The sequence below is a fragment of the Ahaetulla prasina genome, chromosome 11 (genome assembly GCF_028640845.1).
Source record: "Ahaetulla prasina isolate Xishuangbanna chromosome 11, ASM2864084v1, whole genome shotgun sequence".
NCBI lineage: Eukaryota > Metazoa > Chordata > Lepidosauria > Squamata > Colubridae > Ahaetulla > Ahaetulla prasina.
The window spans coordinates 24,615,345-24,641,509 of NC_080549.1; the positions used below are offsets into that span (position 1 = coordinate 24,615,345).

At 41.9% G+C, this 26,165-nt stretch overlaps 1 protein-coding gene across 3 annotated transcripts in view; it reads left to right on the forward strand.

The window, feature by feature from the left end:
• Nucleotides 1–308: 308 nt before the first annotated feature.
• The window catches only part of LOC131205019 (ubiquitin carboxyl-terminal hydrolase 12-like), a 66,446-nt gene continuing 40,589 nt past the window's right edge, over nt 309–26,165 (forward strand). For 2 of the 3 annotated variants that reach the window (XM_058196806.1, XM_058196807.1), the window contains exon 1: nt 309–582. In XM_058196806.1, the coding sequence (XP_058052789.1) occupies nt 535–582 (48 nt within the window). In that variant the 5' untranslated portion in view covers nt 309–534. The remainder of the gene's footprint in view (nt 583–26,165) is intronic. The other variant, XM_058196808.1, reaches the window with a different exon arrangement.

The window sequence follows — 26,165 nt, forward strand, 5'->3', positions numbered from 1 at the left end:
GAGGCCAGAATCACTTTTTAACAACCCAGTTACTAACAGCAGTGATTCGTTTAACAACTGTGACAAGAAAGGTCGCAGAAGCGGGCAACATTTACTTAACAATTGACTTGTCTCATTTACTAACGGAAATGTTGGACTCCATCGTGGTCGTAAGTTGAGGACTACCTGCAGTCGCTGTACGGGTGAGGCAGAGGCAGTTCCCCGCCCCCCCTCCGAGGATTCCCCCGCCCCTCCCTCTTTCCCGCCCATTTTTGCCTCGCGCCGGGCGAGCCCAGAAAGGGGCGGGGCCTCGTGGCGTTCGAAAGGGGCGGTGTGGATGGGCGGAACTTTTCTTCCGAGGCTGCGCGGGCAGGTCGGAGCCGAGTGCGAGTGACGCGCCCCGCCGCCGCCGCCTCCTCCTCCTCCTCCTCCACCCGGAGCGCTTTCTCGGTGGCGCCACCTGCGGCGGCCGCGGCCCCGGGGGCGGCGGCGGCGCTCCCTCGGGCGGCGGGCGGCCATCATGGCGGCGACGGCGGGCTGCGGGTCGCCGCGCGGATGGCAACACTGATGACCGTCCGGAGACTCGCCTCCATCTGTACCATGGTGAGGGGAGGGGGACGCCCCGCAGCATTAGCCCCCCCCCCGTCCCGCGCACTCCGCGGGGCTTCCCTTTTGGGGCGGGGGAGGGACGGAAATGAGGAGGGGGTGGGCGCGGGGGTGGGGCCCGGCAGGAAAGCTCTCCCCGGGGCGGTTCTGGGGGCAGCTCTCTGAGCACGTGCAGAGTGCTTTCTCCCGCGGGAGGGGGGGGGCGAGGAAAATATATGGGCCTCTGGTGGCTCAACAGGCTAATGCAGCCTGTTATTAACAGCAACTGCCTGCAATATTGCAGGTTCAAGTCCCACCAGGCCCAAGGTTGACTCAGCCTTCCATCCTTTATAAGGTAGGTAAAATGAGGACCCAGATTGTTGGGGGGGCAATAAGTTGACTTTGTATATAGTATACAAATGGATGAAGACTATTGCTTGACATAGTGTAAGCCGCCCTGAGTCTTCGGAGAAGGGCGGGATATAAATGCAAATTAAAAAAAAAATAAAAAAAAAATCCGCCCCTTCAAGGGACCCCAAAGAAGCCTCTGAGGAAGGCGGCTGACTTTCTCCTCTGGGCGCCTCGCCTGTTCTGATTTATGGATGGAATGAAACGCCTGTCGGGCCCCTCCCCCGGCTGGGGACCCTGCGCGGTGCCCGGAATTCATCAGAAGACAAAGCCCATCATCCACAGGCTCCGTCCAGGCCGGGCTGCTCCCTCGATCCGGACCTTCCTGGATCCCAGATTTCCGGGCAGGATTTCTCTTTCCATCCTTCCACCTCTCGCCCTCTTAACTCAGGCGGGGGTATCTGTCCATTCGTGGCTTTTTATGACCGTATATTTATGATATATGTTCTTTAGATTGCACACCCCAGAGGTGTGTGTCACAGTTTTATTTTAATGCCTCTGGCCTTATCGGTGATTTGATTTTGACACAACATGCAATTTAAACAGTAAAAAAAGCTGCCATAACAAAATAAAGGGAGAGTGCCTTCTAAGTTTGCACACAATGCAAAAAGGGTTCTCCATTCCTTGATAAGCTTTTATTTGATTTTTATTCTGCTTTTTTAGTTTATAAGTAGTGCAAGGCAGCGTTTGTACCTAATACACTTCCTCCTTCTCTTATTTTCCCCACAACCCTGGGTTGGGCTGAGAGAGAGAGAAGGACTTGTCTTTTCCCTCAGCTTTCTTGTTCCTCTTTGGTCCCTTCTGCTTCATTACTTTCGTTATTTTTCTCCTCAGTATGTTTGTCACAGAAAACATATCCTGGGGTAGAAATAGAATAGAATTTATTGGCCAAATGTGATTGGACACACAAGGAATTTGTCTTGGTGCATATGCTCTCAGTGTACATAAAAGAAAAGATGTGAATGCGCCGTGAGGGGCACAGATGAGTCATGTATGTGCTGTGTGGACCTGAGCTACAACATGTAGCCTGTTGGGAAATGAGTGAAGCAGGGTAGATTCCATGAGTTTAGTTAATTAAAGTGAGTAGAATCATATTGTACCCCTATTTTTAATGTAATTTCGTGTCACATTTTCTGCATAGAAGTGGAACGAATAGGTGAAATGAGAAGCAATACAGGTAGTCTTTGACTTACGACAACAATTGAAACCAAAATGAGACATTTGTTAAATGTTTTGCCCCATTTTCTGACTTTTCTTGCCACAGTTGTTAAGTGAATCGCTGCAGTTGATAAGTTAGTGTAACACGGTTGTTAAGTGAATCTAGCCTCCCCATTGACTTTGCTTGTTAGGAGGTTGCAAGGATCACATGACCTTGGGACAGAGCAATGATCATAAGTATGAACCAGTTGCCAAACATCTGAGTTTGGATCACATGATCATGGGGATGCTACAAAGGTCGTAAGGGTGAAAAACTCTGACAACTCACTTTTTTCAGTGCCGTTGTAACTTTGAACAGTCACTGAATGAACTGTTGTAAGTTGAGGACTACCTGTATTTAACAATATGGAGAGGTTAAAATATCTAGAAATAGTAATATATTAAATGTATGTGCCACCTAACTCTCAGTAACTCTGGGCAGTTGATTGTAAGTTGAAGCTTTGAGAAGATGTTTTGGTCCCCTTGGACTCCAATTCATTTTTATTGAGTCAGAAAGTTGAGTTAGATGCTCTTATATAGTGGTGTATCCTTAAAGTAGCACAAAGGTGTATTGCTGTGTAGGTCCTTTACAGACAGCAAACATGAGATTTCTCCCTCTCGGTTCCTGAGAGAGAAAATAATTGATTGTCAAGAGCAGAAAGGCAGGCAGGCTCCTGCAGATGAGGAGTTCCTTCCCCCCCTGCAGCTCTTGCAAGCAATTCCTTCTCTCCTGAAGTAATTTGTGCTGCAGGATTGATGATCGTACAGCATTTCATTCCAACAAAGACCATCTGGAATTCTCATCGCCTTCTATTGGGGAAGATCTCTTGACATTTTGTATATTTCATCTTTTAGCTTCCTTCCATCATGAAACTCAAGTGTCATGGGATAGTTTTGGCTTGAATGAAGGAATGCAGTTGAAACTTCATCCAGATGAGAACTGTGCATTGTGGGTGAGAATAATCTGTTAATCTGATTGGAAATGCACAACTGAGTGATTTGCATTCTCCTTGAATGCCTCCATTGTTGATCGGCATCTCCCAGCACTACAGTTGCTGGAAGCTGTGTTCAAAAATACCTAGAGGGAATGTGTTGCATAACCATGCCCTTAAGACTGAGGGATGGTGTTGAGATGTTGTCATGGAGGTGGAATTTTGTTAAACTGCCATTGTGTCAGTGGTTGGGTGTATCATTTAACATTGTTGGCTTGTTTACCAATTGTGATCGGAAGAAAACTGATTTTGCCTCCATTAAATGGGATCAGATTACCATACATGCTTTATTGGGGCTGATGTTACCGATGGCTTGGAAACTATATCTGTAACTCAAACACTTGTAGGAGCTAGACGTTTGGATCGGGAATAATGTCTTCTCAGGCATGTTTTGTTGGCTCCTTATTTATTTCCAGTTTGTGAAGTGAAGGCATTAAAGAGGGCCATGTGACTGCAGGTTTGCCTTCATAATCAAAGCCGGCTTAACATTGGAAATTTGCTGCCATCCAGGCCATGGTTGTCCCAAAGGTGCTTTTTCAAAAGGCAACTGGACTTTCTTTGTTTTTCCTTGAAGATGTTTCACTTCTCATCCTAGAAGCTTTTTCAGTTTTGACTGCCAAACCACACCTCGCTGTGCAGAGGTACATGGTGCTTATGGCCATTTAGCCATTAAAAGAGTCTGGGAGAGTGTTTCTCAACCTTGGCAGTTTTAAGATAGGTGGACTTGGCTGCTTGAGGAATTCTGGAAGTTGAAGTTGCTGAGGTTGAGAAACACTATTCTTGGATAAAAATATTCTCAATGGAGAAAAGCCAAGCCCTTGACTTTTCCACAGCAGCCTCTTTCTCCATCAGTAGCTTTCGGCTTCACAACATAATTCATCTCATTATGTTTGTTTCTAATGCATTAATGTGGGTAAGGCACTTACAGCAGTTTTGGTCCATGGGGAAAAATAAATAGTCATAAGTGGATAAAATCTACGTGGAAGCCACCAAAATAACATTGAAGCATGTGTCTTATTCTCAGTCCCCCCCCCGAACCTTCTGTCAGCCAAGGTGTTATTTAAAGGGGGTGGGAGAGAGAAAATGAGACAGAAGAAAGAAAAAACTCTGCACAGGTAGTCCTCAACTTACGACCAGTCATTTAGCAACTGTTTGAATTTATAACTGACCTACTTGGGTAGTACAGGTAGTCCTTGACTTACAACAGTTCATTTAGTGATTGTTCAAAGTTAGAACGGCACTGAAAAATGTGACTTACAACTGTTTTTCAAACTTGCGATCTTTGTAGCATCCCCATGATCATGTGATTATAATGCTAGTTGCTTGGCAACTGGTTCCTACTTATGACCGCTGCTGTGTCCCAAGATCATGTGATCAGCTTTTGCGACTTTCTGACAAGCAAAATCCATGGGGAAGCCAGATTCATTTAACAACTGTATGACTAGGTTGTTAACTGCAGTGATTCAGTTAACAACTTTGGCACAAAAGGTAATAAAATGGGGCAAAACTCACTTAACAAATGTCTCACTTTGCAGCATAAAAATTTTGGGCTCAATTGTGGTTGTAAGTCAATGATTACCTGTACTTATGATCTGGATTCAGAGTTCTGACTGTCAGGCATACACACACCCCTCATGGTCACATGACTGCACTTCGGTAATCAGGCCACATTTATGGTGGTTTGCAGTATCCCAAGGTCACATGACCTTGATTTGTGACAGTTTTGTCAAAAGCCCATATTTACTGTACTTCCAGTTATTGGCCAAACTAGCCAATATTTGGATTTGCTTGATTGTGGGGTTTGCTTAACTGCCACCATAAAAAGATCATAAAATCAGGTCAGTAACATGACTGACCTGCATCATGTGATGGGTAGGCTCCGTTAATGTCATAATTCGAGGACTACCTGTATTTTGTTCTTAAATTCCAGCTGAACATTAGATGAAAACTTTTTAAAAGTAAGAGCAGTTCAACAGCAGAACCTCAGACCAGGAGAGGAGGTAGGTTCTCTTCACTGGAAGTGAATTCTGGGAGTTGAAGTCTACAGAGGCTTGGAAGGCCTCTTTCTGCTCTTGTTTGGATACCTGGACCCCCTAAAGGTCTCCTTCCAATTTTCTGATTCTGTATTCTGAAATGAACAGCATCTAAGCACCAGCTGTGTCTTAAGGTCCTTCATCTCTTGTCTTTGAACCACGGATTTCAAGGCATGAATATCCTAATCTTGTTGCCCTTCTATTTTTTAAAGACCCATTTGAGGCATTCTATAATGTTTGCACTTTCTTGCTTTTCCTTCTCCTTTTTCAAAAAACATTTGAGGCGTTCTAGAGATCTCGGAAGGCTGTTGGGGGACCACTTTGACTGGTCTTGATAAAGATGTAGGTAGTCTTTGACTTGCAACAGTTCATTTAGTGACTCTTCAAAGTTACAACGGCACTGAGAAAAGTGACTAATGACTGTTTTTCACACGATCATTGCAGCATCCTCATAATCACGTGATCAAAATTCAGACGCTTGGCAACGGGCTCATATTTATGATGGTTGCAGTGTTTTGGGGTCATGCGATCAGTTTTTGTGATATTCTGACAAGCAAAGTCAATGGGGAAGCCAGATCCATTTAACCATGTGACTAACTTATCAACTTCACTTAACAACTGTGGCAAGTAAGGTTGTAAAACTGGGCAAAACTCATTTAAGAAATGTTTCACATATCAACAGAAATTTTGGACTGAACTGTGGTCGTAAGTGGAGGACTACCTGTACTATACCATCTGACTGTAGATTTTACATGAGAGTAAAGCTGTTTTTGGAAAAAGAGATTCAGAGGCTGACCTTGGAAAAGCTTAGAAGCCGTCATGTTTTGTGTTACCAAGTGCATGTGTACTTGAGAGTTCTTTGTAATTGAGAAGGGGTCCACTTGCATGCTATAATATATAATTTTGGTCTCAGTCCTTTACTGTTCCTTTATATCCACTTTAAGGATCCCTATAATTACCTTACCCAAGCAGACGCCATCTAGATGTAAATAAAAATCTGTCACAGCTAAGTGGGAATTTTAAGAATTGCAATCCCAGAACAATCCGAGGGGAAGTTGAAGAAAGTCTCTTCCAAGCTGCTCTATTCTTCCAGCTCTTTCTCCAGCTCTCCGAGGGGACTTCTTATAGCTGGTATTTCTTTCTCTGCAAATCCAATCATGATAATAAATCACCAAGCTGTGTATGCTTTCTTGTAGTCCTTCTCTCCTTTGGCTTGCGTCTGTTAGAATTTGCAGCAATCCAACCAGCACACAAGTAAATAATTCAGCAGGATTCATGTATAAAAGAAACTTCTTTATATACAGTAATATAAAGCATGATGCATGTATACAGTACCCATGCAGCAGAAGCCAGAACCAGAATCAGAACTCACAGAATCCAGAAGCACAGAATCAATATAATCACAGAAGCTATATAATACAGAGGCTGTATTGCAAGGGCAAAGCAACTCTTATATACAAATCAGTCAAGCTAACCCACGCCCAGGCTCTGAGCCATCTGGATCACCAAACAGTCCCCATTGGCTGACCTGTTACTATGTCTATTCCAATTCATGAACTCTTATACAATGATAGCGTCTGTGAAATGTAGGTTTTTGTTGGAGCATGTTAAGACCAAGTAGAGTATAGAATATAGAAGGAGATTCTAAGGGGACTTAATGTTAAATAGGGATATATATGTGTTGCTGTTGGTCTGCAACACTTATTTGTTGTCCTAGGTTCCCTGTTAATGTTGTCCTGGGTTCCCGCAGGAACGGGTCTCAGCCCTCGCTGAGACAATTTGAGAGGGTCCTCGCAAGGACGAAAGAAGCCAAATAAAAGACACCACACCAGGAGTTCTTCAAAATGAGATAGCACGAAGAAAGGGTTGTAAAAAGAGATGTTGTAAAAAGATCCCCCTTAGATCGCAACAGTCTCTTTTATTATGCAGTTTTAGCAGGGAGGGGTAACTACAGCAATGAGGGAATTAGCATATAGAAACTTAGCTATACCAATCAGCAAGCGTTTAGAGTATACGTATTAGCAAAATACCACATGGTTTTCAGGAAATCATGCATTTTACCTGAATAGAAACTCAACTTAAGGAATGCAAAACTAGAAGCTTATCTCAGGGAAGGCTAGGGGCCCAAATCAGGGAGAGCAATACTATGCATCTAACTCAGAGAAGGTTAGGCGGAATAGAAACCTAATTCAGGGAAAGACTATTAATCATGTCTGTCATGTAGCACTGAAAAAAGTCAAGTCAAGTTCTCCCGGCTGTGAGGCCTAAGAAAACCTGAACCAATGATATATCCATATGTCCTCTGTTTTTATTTTTTAAGATGGGTAAATGATATATCCATATGTCCTCTGTTTTTATTTTTTAAGATGGGTAATATTCTTCTAAAGCTATGACATCCCCAGTGGATCCCCCCTCCGGGAGACCCCGCAGGGAGTCAGTACACTTTTCCAAAGGAATGGTTCCCGATTCAGAGTCTTCATCAGCCTCAGAGGCTAATTCTAAAAGAGGTTGTTTATATTCATACTGTTTAGTCGTTGTTTCAAAAATGCTAGAACTCTCCCCATAACACATGGGCCAATTGTACATGCAAGGAGCAACAAAATCAGAGGACCAGCTAGGGCAGAGAGGAGGGTGGTCAACCAGGGAGAGAGATTAAACATTCCCTGATACCACGTGTGGGATTGAGAACGCTCTTTTTCCCTATCTTTCAATCGGGTATTTAATTCTGCCATAGAGTCAAGCACAACACCAGAACTTTCAGTGTAAAAACAACATTCTTCTTTCAAAGCTACACACAGACCGCCCTGTTTTAAGAATAGCAAGTCCAAACCCCTTCTATTTTGTAACACAACTTCGGAGAGAGAGGTCAGGGAATTTTGGAGGGCAACCATAGATTGCTCAATGCGTTTGAGATCAGCATCTATTTCAATACTGAGCCTGCGGATGTTTTTGTCAGCCACAACCATTCCTGCGATTCCAGTTGCAGCACCAGTGGCTCCTAGGCCCAGGAGAAGGGCCAAAGTCATAGTAGTAACCACCTCCCGTTTGGTTCGTGGAAGGTATTGGGGTGTTTCTATGCGAGAAAAGAACTCATTATTGGAAAAAACAGACATTTTAGGGAGAAGATAAACCTGAATGCAAAAAGCGTGTTTGGTGTGTAAAATGTCTCCACTGACACATGCAGTAGCACCCGTAGAGCAGGCCCAAATAGAGCCATTGGAAGGAATAAAAAACTGACCGTTTAAACGTTTGGAAAGATCTGCAGTTGATAGAGTAGTGTATTATAGTCCACCCTCCAGTGTCAAGTCCTAGCCTTTCTTTGGACAAGTATATTGTGCAGGAAGTATAGGCATCCGAGGAGGCATTGATACAATAGTGAGAAAAGTTAGAGGGTACATACCCAAGGCAACAACCTTGACCTTCAATTGAGGATACCGTTATAGAAGAGTTAGACCACCTGCAACCGGTATCTGAGGTGCTATTGGTAAAGGTAGGCGGAACCTATGGCCTCATAAAAGGGGTTGAGAAGACAGACACAGCCAACATCTACTATCATTGTTAGGAAAAGTACGGGCTGCTACAAGGGCATCATGTGCAGAGGAGACCAAGGACACCAATGGATTGTTGCTTTTAATCAAGGGCTGTAAAAAGGGCGAATTGACTTGTTTGTTTGGGCCCACTGGTGGGGATGTTTCTAAGGACATGGTAAGACGAATTATGAATATATTTCCTGGATGTCTGTAATCGGAATTATCTCTCGACCTTCCCCCCCATCTTTTCCCTTTAAGCCATTCAGTAATCGGAAGACTCCTTCCATGAGATGTAAACGTAACAGTCATAGGATTGAGGCGAACGCAGCAGGCCCAATTGGAGCAGGAATTCCAAGGCAAACTGTTATCAGGGCCTAGTACAGCTTTGATATAGTCAGTAGTATAAGGAGCAGTCCACCAAATCTTTCCGGTTGACACACATTGCCAGGACTTGCAATACCAATCAGAGATGGTCCCACATTCATCTAGGTGGGAGAGATCAGTAAGATGTCCTGGGCAGATATACAGGCCTGGACCAATTGACCAGACGTCCCGAGGGGAAGGATTACATTTTGTTTTATGTTTAAATCCATGGGCGCCGACCAGCATTTCAGCAAAGTCAAAGTAGAGTGCAGGAAACCAAGGCCACAGAGTTCGATTAGAGATGGAATGAAGGACGCTTCCTTGGAAGTCCAAAATAGTCCAAGTATAATTTGCGGGACGATGCAGGTTCTGCTGTGCTCCGGATAAGGAGCGCCGCGAACGGAGAGCTGCAGGGGTAGAAACGTGGGAAGAGGGCACGCCAGAGGAGAAATGGGTAGCAGAGAGAAGGGAAATTTTAGAGACAGAAGAGGCAAGAGAGATCAGTGATAGGATCAGAAGGATCTTCATCTTTCTTTTTTGGATCATTGAGATGACAGGGGCGAACACAGCGAGCTGGAACCCACAGGACTCGATCAGGCAGTTGAACTGCAGCGTAACCTTTTCCCCAGGTAATCAATTGAGCTGGACCTTTCCAAGCTGGATCCGGAAGATGCCTATAATATACCAGAGGACGAGAAGAGGGGAGGGGAGGAGTGGAAAACTGTCTCGAGGCGGCAGTGGAGGCAGGAGATCCAGTTAGATTAAGAAAATTCAATGAATACAAGCAAACATTTAATACATTTTGCAACGCCGGGAGTGTCGGGGGGCTGATGCCTTTTGACCCCAAGTGTCTGTCCAAGGCCTGTTTAAGAGTCAAATTCGCTCTCTATAATGGCCTGGCCCTGGCTATTGAAAGGAATGCCGAATTTATGGATTATTGACCAGTGATGGCAAAATTGTGCAAAGGCAGAGCTCGTATAGGCTGGTCCATTGTCAGTTTTTAGAGTTTTTGGACATCCCAACGTTACGAAAGTCCGAATACAATGATTAATAACTTGTTTTGCGGTTTCACCCCTTTGCAAGGTTGCCATGATGAAACCTGAATATGTATAAAGGATGGATATTGAGTTACATCCATTTGCCATAGTTGACAGGCCACTGTTCCTCTGGGGTTGACCCCCATCGGAAGAGAGTTACCTTGGCGGCTGCAAGTAGGGCATTGATGTATGATCAGATGCCTCAGCAGCCGTGAAGCCAAATTGTTTCATGAGCGCCTTTTTTGTTTTGATGAAAATAGGAGTGACTGTCCCAAGGAGAGACAGGAGAAAGTGTCAAAAGAGAGGAGGCAGAGGCCGCAGCGTCTGCTACATAACAAAATAGGGATGTGTACGTTTGTAAATGAGAGACTGTAAAGTTGTGAAAAGAGAAGTGAGATTAGAATCAAGAGAAGGGGACAAGTAAGATTGAAAAATAGTTTGTACTATTTGAGTAACATACTATGTGGAAGACAGAGAAAAAGACAAACAATCAATAAAAACCCAACTCCCACCCTTTTTATTCATGTGTGGAAGTTGGTCACTAACAAATCCATGCTATCAAAAACTTCCAAAAACAAACCACATTCTTAGCAAAATCACCATCCGTCTTACTTTACTCATACTTTTTCAGCACTAGTATGAAAACTTCCTCTTAACTCTCTCTTCATATTCTGTAACCTTCTAACTTATCACATCCTATAACTTTCTAACTCATCTCTGAAATAGTTCCTAAAACAGGGCACATATTGTGCTGCTAAAAAAGAAAAAGAAACAATACAAACAGCAAATAAGGGGCACACTGAGTCAGATTCAAAAAAGAAAAACATGGCGGAAGCTTTAGGGTGAGTCTGTTTATGTAGAAAACCTGAGTGCATTTTCCAAAAAACAGATCTACGCTTTAAAAAAAATGCATCCATACATAAGAAGATAGTCATGTGTCTGAAATGCTGTAGGGTTTCCTGCCTGGGCAGGGGGTTGGACTAGAAGACCTCCAAGGGTCCCTTCCAACTCTTATGATGTATGTGAACAGCTGCAAAAATACAAAACTAAAGGAAACAGTTTGAGTCAACTCTGTGCTTTGAAAACATTTATTAATCAGGTAGTTTAAACCTCAAAAAGTTCCAGAAAAGATAAAAAATAAAAATTAAAAGCAAAATCAAAATTGTATGCATGATTAAAAATTAAAATCAAAAGTGTTTTCATGGTGAAAATTAAAATCAAAATTGTTTTCATGGTTGAAAATTAGAATCAAAATTGTTTTCCTGGTGAAAAAGAAAATATATCTGCATAGTTTTTACATAGCTCTTTGCAAAAGCAATGCTTCCAGAGAGCCTAATTGTCCCTCCCTTCTCAGACAAGAAAGAAGAGAGAGAAGAAAAAAAAATGGAGTGGGGGTGAATGGTTCTCCCCCGTAGCCCGCCCTTTTCCCTGGCACAGCAAGGAACAAAAAGGGGGGGGTAGTTAAGATAAGCCAGAGGGCAGAGAAAAAAAGTTAAAAGTAACTCACTGGAAAGACATTCTCATGCATATGAAGAGAAAAAAAATGTCCAAAAGTAACTCACTTACTTGCAAAAGGAAAAATACATTTTTTTATTTTTCCGAAAGTACCTGGCTGCTTGCATACGGAATTTATGCAGACAGATACACACACAGACACACACATACACACATGCAGAGACAATTTCTCACACATGCATACATTTCTTGCAAATCCAAAAGACAACACAGAAATTTCACACCTTCTCAATGAGTTTTGCACATACACACATTCCATGCAAATCAAGCATCACAATTATCTCTACAATTCTTATGCAGGTCTGAAAATGATCACATACATACATACACAAGCACACACATCATCAAACAACATTTACAGACCTGGGGAACTTGTCTGAGAAAACTCAGCAGTTTAAATCATGACTGTGATTGTGGATCCTTTTAAGTCATTTTTGATCTAAGTGACGTCTGCAAGTAAAATGAGGCATTCAAGGATCATGTGCCAGATGTACAGAATTTTTACAGGGGCTCTTGGACTTTCATGGAAAAAAGTTCCCAATGTTTCCCATGTAGTCGCTGTGAGCAAATTCTTTTCCAGATTGTTTCCAGATATAGAGAAGCAATTAAACCAAATCAGTTGCTGATCACCCATGGGGGAAAGGGAGGGGTGCTCTGGGGGAAGGGAGGCAGGCAGGGGAAAGGAGGCAGTTTTCAAAGCAGGGATGGAAGAAACAGGCATTTGGTACAATACGCTTTCTAGCTCAATATGCTTTGAAGGTTCAGAGTGGGGGGAAAGGGAGGAGGAGGGAAAGGAATGAGCAGACATAGGAACTGAAAGAGAGTGAATGCCGTAGGAAGTAACAGCTTCTTTTAAATTTTTAAGCACCCGTACATTGATGTTGTCATGTATCGGCTGTCCTCCTCCTGCTGGATTGAGGTTTAAAGGGTAAGCCGATATCGGGGGTTCAGTTCTTAGAGAAAGAGAAGAAAGAGCAACCAAGGCAGAGAGAGTACCTGCAGCTATGTCTGTATCCTCCGGAGGGGGGGGAGACGCTGCAGAAGGAGAAAGAGCTGTGTACGCAGGGGGGGCAGGGGCAGGTACAGAGACAGAAGAAGATTCATACGGAGGAGAAACTTTTGGCAGGGATTCGGCCGTAGTAGAAGAGAGCAGAGCAGCCGAATCAGTAGAAGGAGAATTAGGATAGAGGGTGCCAAGAGCAGCCGTAATAGCCCGCCAAGTCACTAGAATATCAGGCGGAGCTCGAGGGTGGTCATGGAGGAATTTTCCCAAGCGCGTCCAGGTGGCCTTCTTAAGAGACCCTTCCTCCGGGTAGGCAGGGCACTTTTCATGAACATAGGATAGAAAAGAGGTAAGAGATTTCTTAGAAAGAGGATAGACAGTGGTGCCATTAACTTTTTGCAAACAATTAGCCTTCTTCACCAGAGAGTAAAGCTCATTCCTATGCCATGATGAGACTTTCGAGTTCGAGGAGCCCATTACTTACGTGTGCACGTGTCGCGTCCCGGACGGGTAAGCAATGAGGGTGAAGGTGACGCACCGCTAGACAACGATCGCGCCTCTGGACAACACAACAGGACTGGACGAGCCCCCAGATGTTGCTGTTGGTCTGCAACACTTATTTGTTGTCCTAGGTTCCCTGTTAATGTTGTCCTGGGTTCCCGCAGGAACGGGTCTCAGCCCTCGCTGAGACAATTTGAGTGGGTCCTCGCAAGGACGAAAGAAGCCGAATAAAAGACACCACACCAGGAGTTCTTCAAAATGAGATAGCACGAAGAAAGGGTTGTAAAAAGAGCTGTTGTAAAAAGATCCCCCTTAGATCGCAACAGTCTCTTTTATTATGCAGTTTTAGCAGGGAGGGGTAACTACAGCAATGAGGGAATTAGCATATAGAAACTTAGCTATACCAATCAGCAAGCGTTTAGAGTATACGTATTAGCAAAATACCACGTGTTTTCAGGAAATCATGCATTTTACCTGAATAGAAACTCAACTCAGGAATGCAAAACTAGAAGCTTATCTCAGGGAAGGCTAGGGGCCCAAATCAGGAGAGCAATACTATGCATCTAACTCAGAGAAGGTTAGGCGGAATAGAAACCTAATTCAGGGAATCATGTCTGTCATGTAGCACTGAAAAAGTCAAGTCAAGTTCTCCCGGCTGTGAGGCCTAAGAAAACCTGAACCAATGATATATCCATATGTCCTCTGTTTTTATTTTTTAAGATGGGTAATTGATATATCCATATGTCCTCTGTTTTTATTTTTTAAGATGGGTAATTGATATATCCATATGTCCTCTGTTTTTATTTTTAAGATGGGTAAATGATATATCCATATGTCCTCTGTTTTTATTTTTAAGATGGGTAAATGATATATCCATATGTCCTCTGTTTTTATTTTTAAGATGGGTAAATGATATATCCATATGTCCTCTGTTTTTATTTTTTAAGATGGGTAATTGATATATCCATATGTCCTCTGTTTTTATTTTTTAAGATGGGTAATTGATATATCCATATGTCCTCTGTTTTTATTTTTAAGATGGGTAAATGATATATCCATATGTCCTCTGTTTTTATTTTTAAGATGGGTAAATGATATATCCATATGTCCTCTGTTTTTATTTTTAAGATGGGTAATTGATATATCCATATGTCCTCTGTTTTTATTTTTAAGATGGGTAAATGATATATCCATATGTCCTCTGTTTTTATTTTTAAGATGGGTAATTGATATATCCATATGTCCTCTGTTTTTATTTTTAAGATGGGTAAATGATATATCCATATGTCCTCTGTTTTTATTTTTTAAGATGGGTAATTGATATATCCATATGTCCTCTGTTTTTATTTTTTAAGATGGGTAATTGATATATCCATATGTCCTCTGTTTTTATTTTTTAAGATGGGTAAATGATATATCCATATGTCCTCTGTTTTTATTTTTTAAGATGGGTAAATGATATATCCATATGTCCTCTGTTTTTATTTTTTAAGATGGGTAAATGATATATCCATATGTCCTCTATTTTTATTTTTTAAGATGGGTAAATGATATATCCATATGTCCTCTGTTTTTATTTTTAAGATGGGTAATTGATATATCCATATGTCCTCTGTTTTTATTTTTAAGATGGGTAAATGATATATCCATATGTCCTCTGTTTTTATTTTTAAGATGGGTAATTGATATATCCATATGTCCTCTGTTTTTATTTTTAAGATGGGTAAATGATATATCCATATGTCCTCTGTTTTTATTTTTTAAGATGGGTAATTGATATATCCATATGTCCTCTGTTTTTATTTTTTAAGATGGGTAATTGATATATCCATATGTCCTCTGTTTTTATTTTTTAAGATGGGTAATTGATATATCCATATGTCCTCTGTTTTTATTTTTTAAGATGGGTAATTGATATATCCATATGTCCTCTGTTTTTATTTTTAAGATGGGTAAATGATATATCCATATGTCCTCTGTTTTTATTTTTAAGATGGGTAAATGATATATCCATATGTCCTCTGTTTTTATTTTTAAGATGGGTAAATGATATATCCATATGTCCTCTGTTTTTATTTTTTAAGATGGGTAAATGATATATCCATATGTCCTCTGTTTTTATTTTTTAAGATGGGTAAATGATATATCCATATGTCCTCTGTTTTTATTTTTTAAGATGGGTAAATGATATATCCATATGTCCTCTGTTTTTATTTTTTAAGATGGGTAAATGATATATCCATATGTCCTCTGTTTTTATTTTTTAAGATGGGTAAATGATATATCCATATGTCCTCTGTTTTTATTTTTAAGATGGGTAATTGATATATCCATATGTCCTCTGTTTTTATTTTTAAGATGGGTAAATGATATATCCATATGTCCTCTGTTTCTATTTTTTAAGATGGGTAAATGATATATCCATATGTCCTCTGTTTTTATTTTTTAAGATGGGTAAATGATATATCCATATGTCCTCTGTTTTTATTTTTAAGATGGGTAATTGATATATCCATATGTCCTCTGTTTTTAGCAAGAGGACATCATCTCCAATACTGTTTAGTCTTGTTTCAAAAATGCTAGAACTCTCCCCATGACACATGGGCCAATTGTACATGCAAGGAGCAACAAAATCAGAGGACCAGCTAGGGCAGAGAGGAGGGTGGTCAACCAGGGAGAGAGATTAAACATTCCCTGATACCACGTGTGGGATTGAGAACTCTTTCTCTCTTATTCTCTCTTTCTCTCTTATTCTCTCTTTCTCCATCTCTCTCTTTCTCATCTCTCTCTCTCTCTCTCTTTCTCATCTCTCTCTCTTTCTCATCTTTCTCTCTCTCTCTCTCTCTTTCTCATCCATCTCTCTCTCTCTCTCTCTCTCTCTTTCTCATCTCTCTCTTTCTCATCTCTCTCTCTCTTTCTCATCTCTCTCTCTCTTTCTCCATCTCTCTCTTTCTCATCTCTCTCTTTCTCATCTCTCTCTCTCTCTCTTTCTCATCTCTCTCTCTTTCTCTCTTATTCTCTCTTTCTCCATCTCTCTCTCTCTTTCTCCATCTCTCTCTCTCTCTCTCTTTCTCATCTCTCTCACCTTTCTCCTTCTTTCTCTCTTATCCTCTCTTTCTTCATCTCTCTCTCTCTCTCTCTTTCTCCATCTCTCTCTTTCTCATCTCTCTCTCTCTTTCTCCATCTCTCTCTCTCTTGCTCATCTCTCTCTCTCTTTCTCATCTCTCTCTCTCTCTCTCTCTCTCTCTTTCTCCATCTCTCTCTTTCTCATCTCTCTCTCTCTCTCTCTTTCTCATCTCTCTCTTTCTCTCTTATTCTCTCTTTCTCCATCTCTCTCTCTTTCTCATCTCTCTCTCTCTCTCTTTCTCCATCTCTCTCTCTCTCTCTCTTTCTCCATCTCTCTCTCTCACCTTTCTCCTTCTTTCTCTCTTATCCTCTCTTTCTTCATCTCTCTCTCTCATCTTTCTCCTTCTTTCTCTCTTATTCTCTCTTTCTCATCTCTCTCTTTCTCCATCTCTCTCTCTTTCTCATCTCTCTCTTTCTCATCTCTCTCTCTCTCTCTCTCTTTCTCATCTCTCTCTTTCTCATCTCTCTCTCTTTCTCCATCTCTCTCTCTTTCTCATCTCTCTCTCTCTCTCTCTCTCTCTCTTTCTCATCTCTCTCTCTCTTTCTCCATCTCTCTCTCTCTTGCTCATCTCTCTCTCTCTCTTTCTCATCTCTCTCTCTCTCTTTCTCCATCTCTCTCTCTCTTTCTCATCTCTCTCTCTCTCTCTTTCTCCATCTCTCTCTCTCTCTCTCTCTTTCTCATCTCTCTCTCTCTTTCCCCCATCTTTTCCCTTTAAGCCATTCAGTAATCGGAAGACCTTCCATGAGATGTAAAAGTAACAGTCATAGGATTGAGGCGAACGCAGCAGGCCCAATTGGAGCAGGAATTCCAAGGCAAATTGTTATCAGGGCCTAGTACAGCTTTGATATAGTCAGTAGTATAGGGAGCAGTCCACCAAATCTTTCCAGTTGACACACATTGCCAGGACTTGCAATACCAATCAGAGATGGTCCCACATTCATCTAGGTGGGAGAGATCAGTAAGATGTCCTGGGCAGATATACAGGCCTGGACCAATTGACCAGACGTCCCGAGGGGAAGGATTACATTTTGTTTTATGTTTAAATCCATACACCAGCATTTCAGCAAAGTCAAAGTAGAGTGAAACCAAGGCCACAGAGTTCGATTAGAGATGGAATGAAGGACGCCTTGGAAGTCCAAAATAGTCCAAGTATAATTTGTGGGACGATGCAGGTTCTGCTGTGCTCGGATAAGGCGCTGCGCTGAGAGCTGCAGGGTAGAAAGCGTGGGAAGAGGCAAGAAGCGTGCGCCAGAGGAGAAATGGGTAGCAGAGAGAAGGAAATTTTCATGTACATTTAGGAAGAGAGGAAGAGGCATTAGAGACAGAAGAGGCAAGAGAGATCAGTGATAGGATCAGAAGGATCTTCATCTTTCTTTTTGGATCATTGAGATGACAGGGCGAACACAGCGAGCTGGAACCCACAGGACTCGATCAGGCAGTTGAACTGCAGCGTAGCCTTTTCCCCAGGTAATCAATTGAGCTGGACCTTTCCAAGCTGGATCCGGAAGATGCCTATAATATACCAGAGGACGAGAAGAGGGAGGGAGGGAGGAGGAAAACTGTCTCGAGGCGGCAGTGGAGGCAGGAGATCCAGTTAGATTAAGAAAATTCAATGAATACAAGCAAACATTTAATACATTTTGCAACGCCGAGTGTCGGGGGCTGATGCCTTTTGACCCCAAGTGTCTGTCCAAGGCCTGTTTAAGAGTCAAATTCGCTTCTATAATGGCCTGGCCCTGGCTATTGAAAGGAATGCCGAATTTATGGATTATTGACCAGTGATGGCAAAATTGTGCAAAGGCAGAGCTCGTATAGGCTGGTCCATTGTCAGTTTTAGAGTTTTGGACATCCCAACGTTACGAAAGTCCGAATACAATGATTAATAACTTGTTTTTGGTTTCACCCTTTGCAAGGTTGCCATGATGAAACCTGAATATGTATAAAGGATGGATATTGAGTTACATCCATTTGCCATAGTTGACAGGCCACTGTTCCTCTGGGGTTGACCCCCATCGGAAGAGAGTTACCTTGGCGGCTGCAAGTAGGGCATTGATGTATGATCAGATGCCTCAGCAGCCGTGAAGCCAAATTGTTTCATGAGCGCCTTTTTGTTTTGATGAAAATAGGAGTGACTGTCCCAAGGAGAGACAGGAGAAAGTGTCAAAAGAGAGGAGGCAGAGGCCGCAGCCTCTGCTACATAACAAAATAGGGATGTGTACGTTTGTCAAGAGAAGGGGACAAGTAAGATAGAAAAATAGTTTGTACTATTTGAGTAATATACTATGTGGAAGACAGAGAAAAAGACAAACAATCAATAAAAACCCAACTCCCACCCTTTTTATTCATGTGTGGAAGTTGGTCACTAACAAATCCATGCTATCAAAAACTTCCAAAAACAAACCACATTATTAGCAAAATCACCATCCGTCTTACTTTACTCATACTTTTTCAGCACTAGTATGAAAACTTCCTCTTAACTCTCTCTTCATATTCTGTAACCTTCTAACTTATCACATCCTATAACTTTCTAACTCATCTCTGAAATGGCGGAAGGACTCAATTCAGCCAGAAAACCTAACTTTTCACAAAGAACTCAGATTTGAAAAGGAAACATATATTCTTGTTCCCCACGGTCTGGAAACTTAAAATCACGTTTGATTTTCAGATCTGAGCTTTCCCTGAGAAGTTACAGCAAGCTATATCCCTGAAATGGCTGAAAAACTCAATTCAGCCAGAAAACCTAACTTTTCACAAAGAACTCAGATTCGAAAAAGAAAGATATATTCTTGTTCCCCACGGTCTGAAAACTTAAAATCACGTTTGATTTTCAGATCTGAGCTTTCCCTGAGAAGTTACAGCAAGCTATATCCCTGAAATGGCTGAAAAACTCAATTCAGCCAGAAAACCTAACTTTTCACAAAGAACTCAGATTTGAAAAGGAAACATATATTCTTGTTCCCCACGGTCTGGAAACTTAAAATCACGTTTGATTTTCAGATCTGAGCTTTCCCTGAGAAGTTACAGCAAGCTATATCCCTGAAATGGCTGAAAAACTCAATTCAGCCAGAAAACCTAACTTTTCACAAAGAACTCAGATTTACAAAGGAAACATATATTCTTGTTCCCCAAGGTCTGGAAACTTCAAATAACATTTGATATTCATATCTGAGCTTTCCCTGAGAAGTTATAGCAAGCTATATCCCTGAAAAACTCAATTCAGCCAGAAAACCTAACTTTTCACAAAGAACTCAGATTTGTAAAGGAAACATATATTCTTGTTCCCCACGGTCTGAAAACTTAAAATCACGTTTGATTTTCAGATCTGAGCTTTCCCTGAGAAGTTACAGCAAGCTATATCCCTGAAATGGCTGAAAAACTCAATTCAGCCAGAAAACCTAACTTTTCACAAAGAACTCAGATTTGCAAAGGAAACATATATTCTTGTTCCCCACGGTCTGGAAACTTAAAATCACGTTTGATTTTCAGATCTGAGCTTTCCCTGAGAAGTTACAGCAAGCTATATCCCTGAAATGGCTGAAAAACTCAATTCAGCCAGAAAACCTAACTTTTCACAAAGAACTCAGATTTGCAAAAGGAAAAATACATTTGTTTTATTTTTTCAAAAGTACCTGGCTGCTTGCATACGGAATTTATGCAGACAGATACACACACACACACACACACACACACATGCAGAGACAATTTCTCACACATGCACACATTTCTTGCAAATCCAAAAGACAACACAGAAATTTCACACCTTCTCAATGAGTTTTGCACATACACACATTCCATGCAAATCAAGCATCACAATTATCTCTACAATTCTTATGCAGGTCTGAAAATGATCACATACATACATACACAAGCACACACATCATCAAACAACATTTACAGACCTGGGGAACTTGTCTGAGAAAACTCAGCAGTTTAAATCATGACTGTGATTGTGGATCCTTTTAAGTCATTTTTGATCTAAGTGACGTCTGCAAGTAAAATGAGGCATTCAAGGATCATGTGCCAGATGTACAGAATTTTACAGGGCTCTTGGACTTTCATGGAAAAAAGTTCCCAATGTTTCCCATGTAGTCGCTGTGAGCAAATTCTTTTCCAGATTGTTTCCAGATATAGAGAAGCAATTAAACCAAATCAGTTGCTGATCACCCATGGGGGAAAGGGAGGGGTGCTCTGGGGGAAGGGAGGCAGGCAAGGGAAAGGAGGCAGTTTTCAAAGCAGGGATGGAAGAAACAGGCATTTGGTACAATACGCTTTCTAGCTCAATATGCTTTGAAGGTTCAGAGTGGGGGGAAAGGGAGGAGGAGGAAAAGGAATGAGCAGACATAGGAACTGAAAGAGAGTGAATGCCGTAGGAAGTAACAGCTTCTTTTAAATTTTTAAGCACCCGTACATTGATGTTATCATGTATCGGCTGTCCTCCTCCTGGTGGATTGAGGTTTAAAGGGTAAGCCGATATCGGGGGTTCAGTTCTTAGAGAAAGAGAAGAAAGAGCAACCAAGGCAGAGAGAGTACCTGCAGCTATGTCTGTATCCTCCGGAGGGGGGGGAGACGCTGCAGAAGGAGAAAGAGCTGTGTCCGCAGGGGGAGCAGAGGCAGCTACAGAGACAGAAGAAGATTCATACGGAGGGGGAGAAACTTTTGGCAGGGATTCGGCCGTAGTAGAAGAGCAGAGCAGCCGAATCAGTAGAAGGAGAATTAGGATAGAGGTGCCAAGAGCAGCCGTAATGGCCCGCCAAGTCACTAGAATATCAGGCGGAGCTCGAGGGTGGTCATGGAGGAATTTTCCCAAGCGGTCCAGGTGGCCTTCTTAAGAGACCCTTCCTCCGGTAGGCAGGGCACTTTTCATGAACATAGGATAGGAAAGAGGTAAGAGATTTCTAAGAAAGAGGATAGACAGTGGTGCCATTAACTTTTTGCAAACAATTAGCCTTCTTCACCAGAGAGTAAAGCTCATTCCTATGCAATGATGAGACTTTCGAGTTCGAGGAGCCCATAACTTACGTGTGCACGTGTCGCGTCCCGGACGGGTAAGCTATGAGGGTGAAGGTGACGCACCGCTAGACAACGATCGCGCCTCTGGACAACACAACAGGACAGGACGAGCCCCCAGATGTTGCTGTTGGTCTGCAACACTTATTTGTTGTCCTAGGTTCCCTGTTAATGTTGTCCTGGGTTCCCGCAGGAACGGGTCTCAGCCCTCGCTGAGACAATTTGAGTGGGTCCTCGCAAGGACGAAAGAAGCCAAATAAAAGACACCACACCAGGAGTTCTTCAAAATGAGATAGCACGAAGAAAGGGTTGTAAAAAGAGATGTTGTAAAAAGATCCCCCTTAGATCGCAACAGTCTCTTTTATTATGCAGTTTTAGCAGGGAGGGGTAACTACAGCAATGAGGGAATTAGCATATAGAAACTTAGCTATACCAATCAGCAAGCGTTTAGAGTATACGTATTAGCAAAATACCACATGGTTTTCAGGAAATCATGCATTTTACCTGAATAGAAACTCAACTTAAGGAATGCAAAACTAGAAGCTTATCTCAGGGAAGGCTAGGGGCCCAAATCAGGGAGAGCAATACTATGCATCTAACTCAGAGAAGGTTAGGCGGAATAGAAACTTAATTCAGGGAATCATGTCTGTCATGTAGCACTGAAAAAAGTCAAATCAAGTTCTCCCGGCTGTGAGGCCTAAGAAAACCTGAACCAATGATATATCCATATGTCCTCTGTTTTTATTTTTTAAGATGGGTAAATGATATATCCATATATATGCCAAGGGCTTTAGAATCTATAGTGCCAAACCATGGTATACATGATATGTATGGTAACGTGAGATAACAGTTGAGGATAAGGAACAGTGCAGGAAGCAAAGAAATATACTTAACATGATATTTTTGCTTGGCAGTAAACAATCATGGTGATCCATCATTCCATCTTCTGTCAAATTTGCTGACATGAGAAGATGGAGAAGCAAAGATCTTGAACGCTTAAAGCACTCACCTAGACAGAGGGGTTGGGACTTTATCTGGGCTGCTGGCAGTCTGGGAAGACCACACAGAATCTTAGCACTGGAAAGAACCAAGGAAACCCCCTGCTTGGTACATCTCCAGGAGATGACCATCCAGCCTGAATTCATCTCGCCTATTTCACCCGTCATTCTTGGAAATGGAAACAGGATAGAATTGAATAATTAGAATAGAATAGAATAGAATAGAATTTTATTGGCCAAGTGTGATTGGACACACAAGGAATTTGTCTTGGTGCATATGCTCTCAGTGTACATAAAAGAAAAGATACGTTCATCAAGGTACAACATTTACAACACAATTGATGATCAATATATCAATATAAATCATAAGGATTGCCAGCAACAAGTTATAGTCATACAGTCATAAGTGGAAAGAGATTGGTGATGGGAACTATGAAACGATTAATAGTAGTGCAGATTCAGTAAATAGTCTGACAGTGTTGAGGGAATTATTTGTTTAGCAGAGTGATGGCGTTGAAGAAAAAACTCTTCTTGTGTCTAGTTGTTCTGGTGAGCAATGCTCTGTAACGTCGTTTTGAGGGTAGGAGTTGAAACAGTTTATGTCCAGGATGCGAGGGATCTGCAAATATTTTCACGGCTCTTCTTGATTCGTGCAGTATACAGGTCCTCAATGGAAGGCAAGTTGGTAGCAATTATTTTTTCTGCAGTTCTAATTATCCTCTGAAGTCTGTGTTTTTCTTGTTGGGTTGCAGAACCGAACCAGACAGTTATAGAGGTGCAAATGACAGACTCAATAATTCCTCTGTAGAACTGGATCAGCAGCTCCTTGGGCAGTTTGAGCTTATTGAGTTGGCGAAGAAAGAACATTCTTTGTTGTCCTAAAGCATATGCTATTTTATATCAATTCAATCCAGGATAAAGAAAGGAAAATTATACTGATGAAATGTTAGAGCAATGGGATTACTTACTTCTTATTTCCAGCCTTTATTCTTTTTACAAGTAACTCAAGGTGGCGAACATATCCCACAAATCTTCCTCCTATTTTCCTCACAACAACAACTACTCTGTGAGGTAGACTGGGATAAGAGAGAGAGGGACTGGCCCAAAGTCACCCAGCTGGTTTTCATGGCTAGGGCAGGACTTGAACTCATGGTCTCCTGTTTTCTAATCTGGTGATTAGACCTGTAGGCCAAACTGGCTCTATGGTCCTGCCTCCTCCTCCACCAATGAGGCTGCTATTTACCCCTTCCTCCCAAATCCTGGCTGCCATTTGCAGATTTTCATTTTTATTATATTTTATTTATCAAATTTATTTGCCGCCCATCTCATGGTTCAGGTGACTTTAGGGACTTTATGAGCCCAGTCTACATCATTTCAAGCATTTTAGTGTCTGCTGCTAAGGTTTGTGAAGTTTCACTTTGTGGAGCCACTTTTAAAGACAAAGCTAATACTTTTTATGGTTTTTGTCTGCACTACCTTGCAAGGCTAACAAGCTTTCGATTTATATATTTTGAGATCCTGGATGCTGCTTTATGAAATAGTTGCATCAACATGCTTTGACTAAAGTAACTCTTGCAGATGTTGTGTAACCATAGTGGGTTGTTTTTGACACACATTTAAACTGTAGCGTGACTTCAGAACTGAAGGGCCTAGAATGACTTTCCTGTTGGCTTATCTCCATGACTTGCCTCCATGATCTACACCAAGAGGGACAATTAATCTTAGAGTTACCCCTTTGGATGACGTGGGCAGGAAGGGGTTGACTAGTTAGAGTTGGAATTCAGCCATGTTTCTGAACTGTTATTGATCTTTACTTGCCAGTATGCCAGAGAGGTCTTTATAAGGGATAGCTGAAGAATAGCCTATCCTGGAGAGTAACAAGTTCATGACTCATCCAGAGACCTCCAGGGCCTCTGGTGGCTCAGCAGATTAAGTCTGTTTTTTTTAAAATTTGCATTTATATCCCGCCCTTCTCCGAAGACTCAGGGCGGCTTACACTATGTTAAGCAATAGTCTTCATCCATTTGTATATTATATACAAAGTCAACTTATTGCCCCCAACAATCTGGGTCCTCATTTTACCTACCTTATAAAGGATGGAAGGCTGAGTCAATCTTGGGCCTGGTGGGACTTGAACTTGCAGTAATTGCAAGCAGCTGTGTTAATAACAGACTGTCTTAGTCTGTTAAGCCACCAGAGGTATTAACACAGCTGCTTGCAATTACTGCAAGTTCAAGCCCCACCAGGCCCAAGGTCGACTCAGCCTTCCATCCTTTATAAGGTAGGTAAAATGAGGACCCAGATTGTTGGGGGCAATAAAAGTTGACTTTGTATATAATATACAAATGGATGAAGACTATTGCTTAACACAGTATAAGCCGCCCTGAGTCTTCGGAGAAGGGCGGAATATAAATTCAAATTAAAAAAAAAAAGAGATGCAACAGACCACCTCTGCATGGCTGCATTGGTGTTACAGGCACCTAGAGAAATATTTGCCAGTCTTAGCCATTTTAAGATGTGTGGACTTCAACTCCCAGAATACCCCAGCCAACATGCTGGCTGGAGTATTCTGAGAATTGAAGTCCACAGGAAGCAGGAGGAGAAACCTGTGCTGGATATGTCCACCATCTTGAATTATTTGCAAAAATAATAAAGGTGGGATTAGATACGTAAGTAAAACACTGATCTAGAGTAAAATTTCATAATTATTTTACAATTTAATATTGTATATTTCCATATGTTTTTCAAATTAGAGGATTTGGGCAAAGATTGCAGTAGCAATCTTTCCAGTGAGAGATGTCAATCCTTTCACCTTGCTTTAATTTGTGATTTCCTTGGTTTTGGCTTATCAGAATGCCAGAGTGTTTTGGTTGGATTAAAACAGTTATTAAATAGTCACTCATTCGTCTTTTTAAGCCATTAGATGACTTATTCCAGAACTTTGACCTTTTTCATACTCATTGCCAAAATCCAGTTGCAGTTGAACATTTCTTAGAATTGTTATTTTTACCTGAATGGAATAATTCTGTATTTGAGATTTTGGTGCATAAAAAGGACACAAATGCCATGGCTGACACTCCCACAGAGCTCAAAATTGACAGGAGAAAAGTAGTAAATAAAATTCAGATCTTAACCCAAGCTGAAGTTTCTCATTTTAATCCAGTCTATTCCCCCTCATCTTATGTGCAAGGCCACCAGAGTCACTCAGGCTCTGTCCAGTTGTTGTGTTGTTAGTTGCGAAGTCATGTCCAACCCATCGTGACCCCATGGACAAGGTTCTTCCAGGCTAGACATCTGCCCAAATAATATTTTGAACTTCTGGTTTAGAGGATTTTATGGCAGTTCTGACATGATGGTGGAATGCAAAATACAGCACTGCCACAATTTATTTGCTTGTAAAATGCATTATGCATTTTACACGTGTCATGCAAAAAAAAAAAATCTGTTCTTTAGCTTTTGCACTTTCAGGCTTTGTGTTTCTTATCTCAGAGAGCACACTTCAGATATTGTGGTCGTTCCACTAGTTTTATACTCAAGCAGTGTCTCAACCTGGTTCGGTGTCCTCCTGGATGATCGGCTGTCGTTTGAAGATCATTTGACGGCCGTCTCCAGGAGGGCCTTCCACCAGGTTCGCCTGGTTCGGCAGTTGCGCCCCTTCCTTGATCAGGATGCCTTGTGCACAGTCACTCATGCGCTCGTTACCTCTCGCTTGGATTATTGTAATGCTCTCTACATGGGGCTCCCCCTGAAGTGCACTCGGAGGCTTCAGTTAGTCCAGAATGCAGCTGCGCGGGTGATAGAGGGAGCTACGCGTAGCTCCCATGTAACACCGATCCTGCGCAGACTGCACTGGCTACCTGTGGCCTTTCGAGTGCACTTTAAGGTGTTGG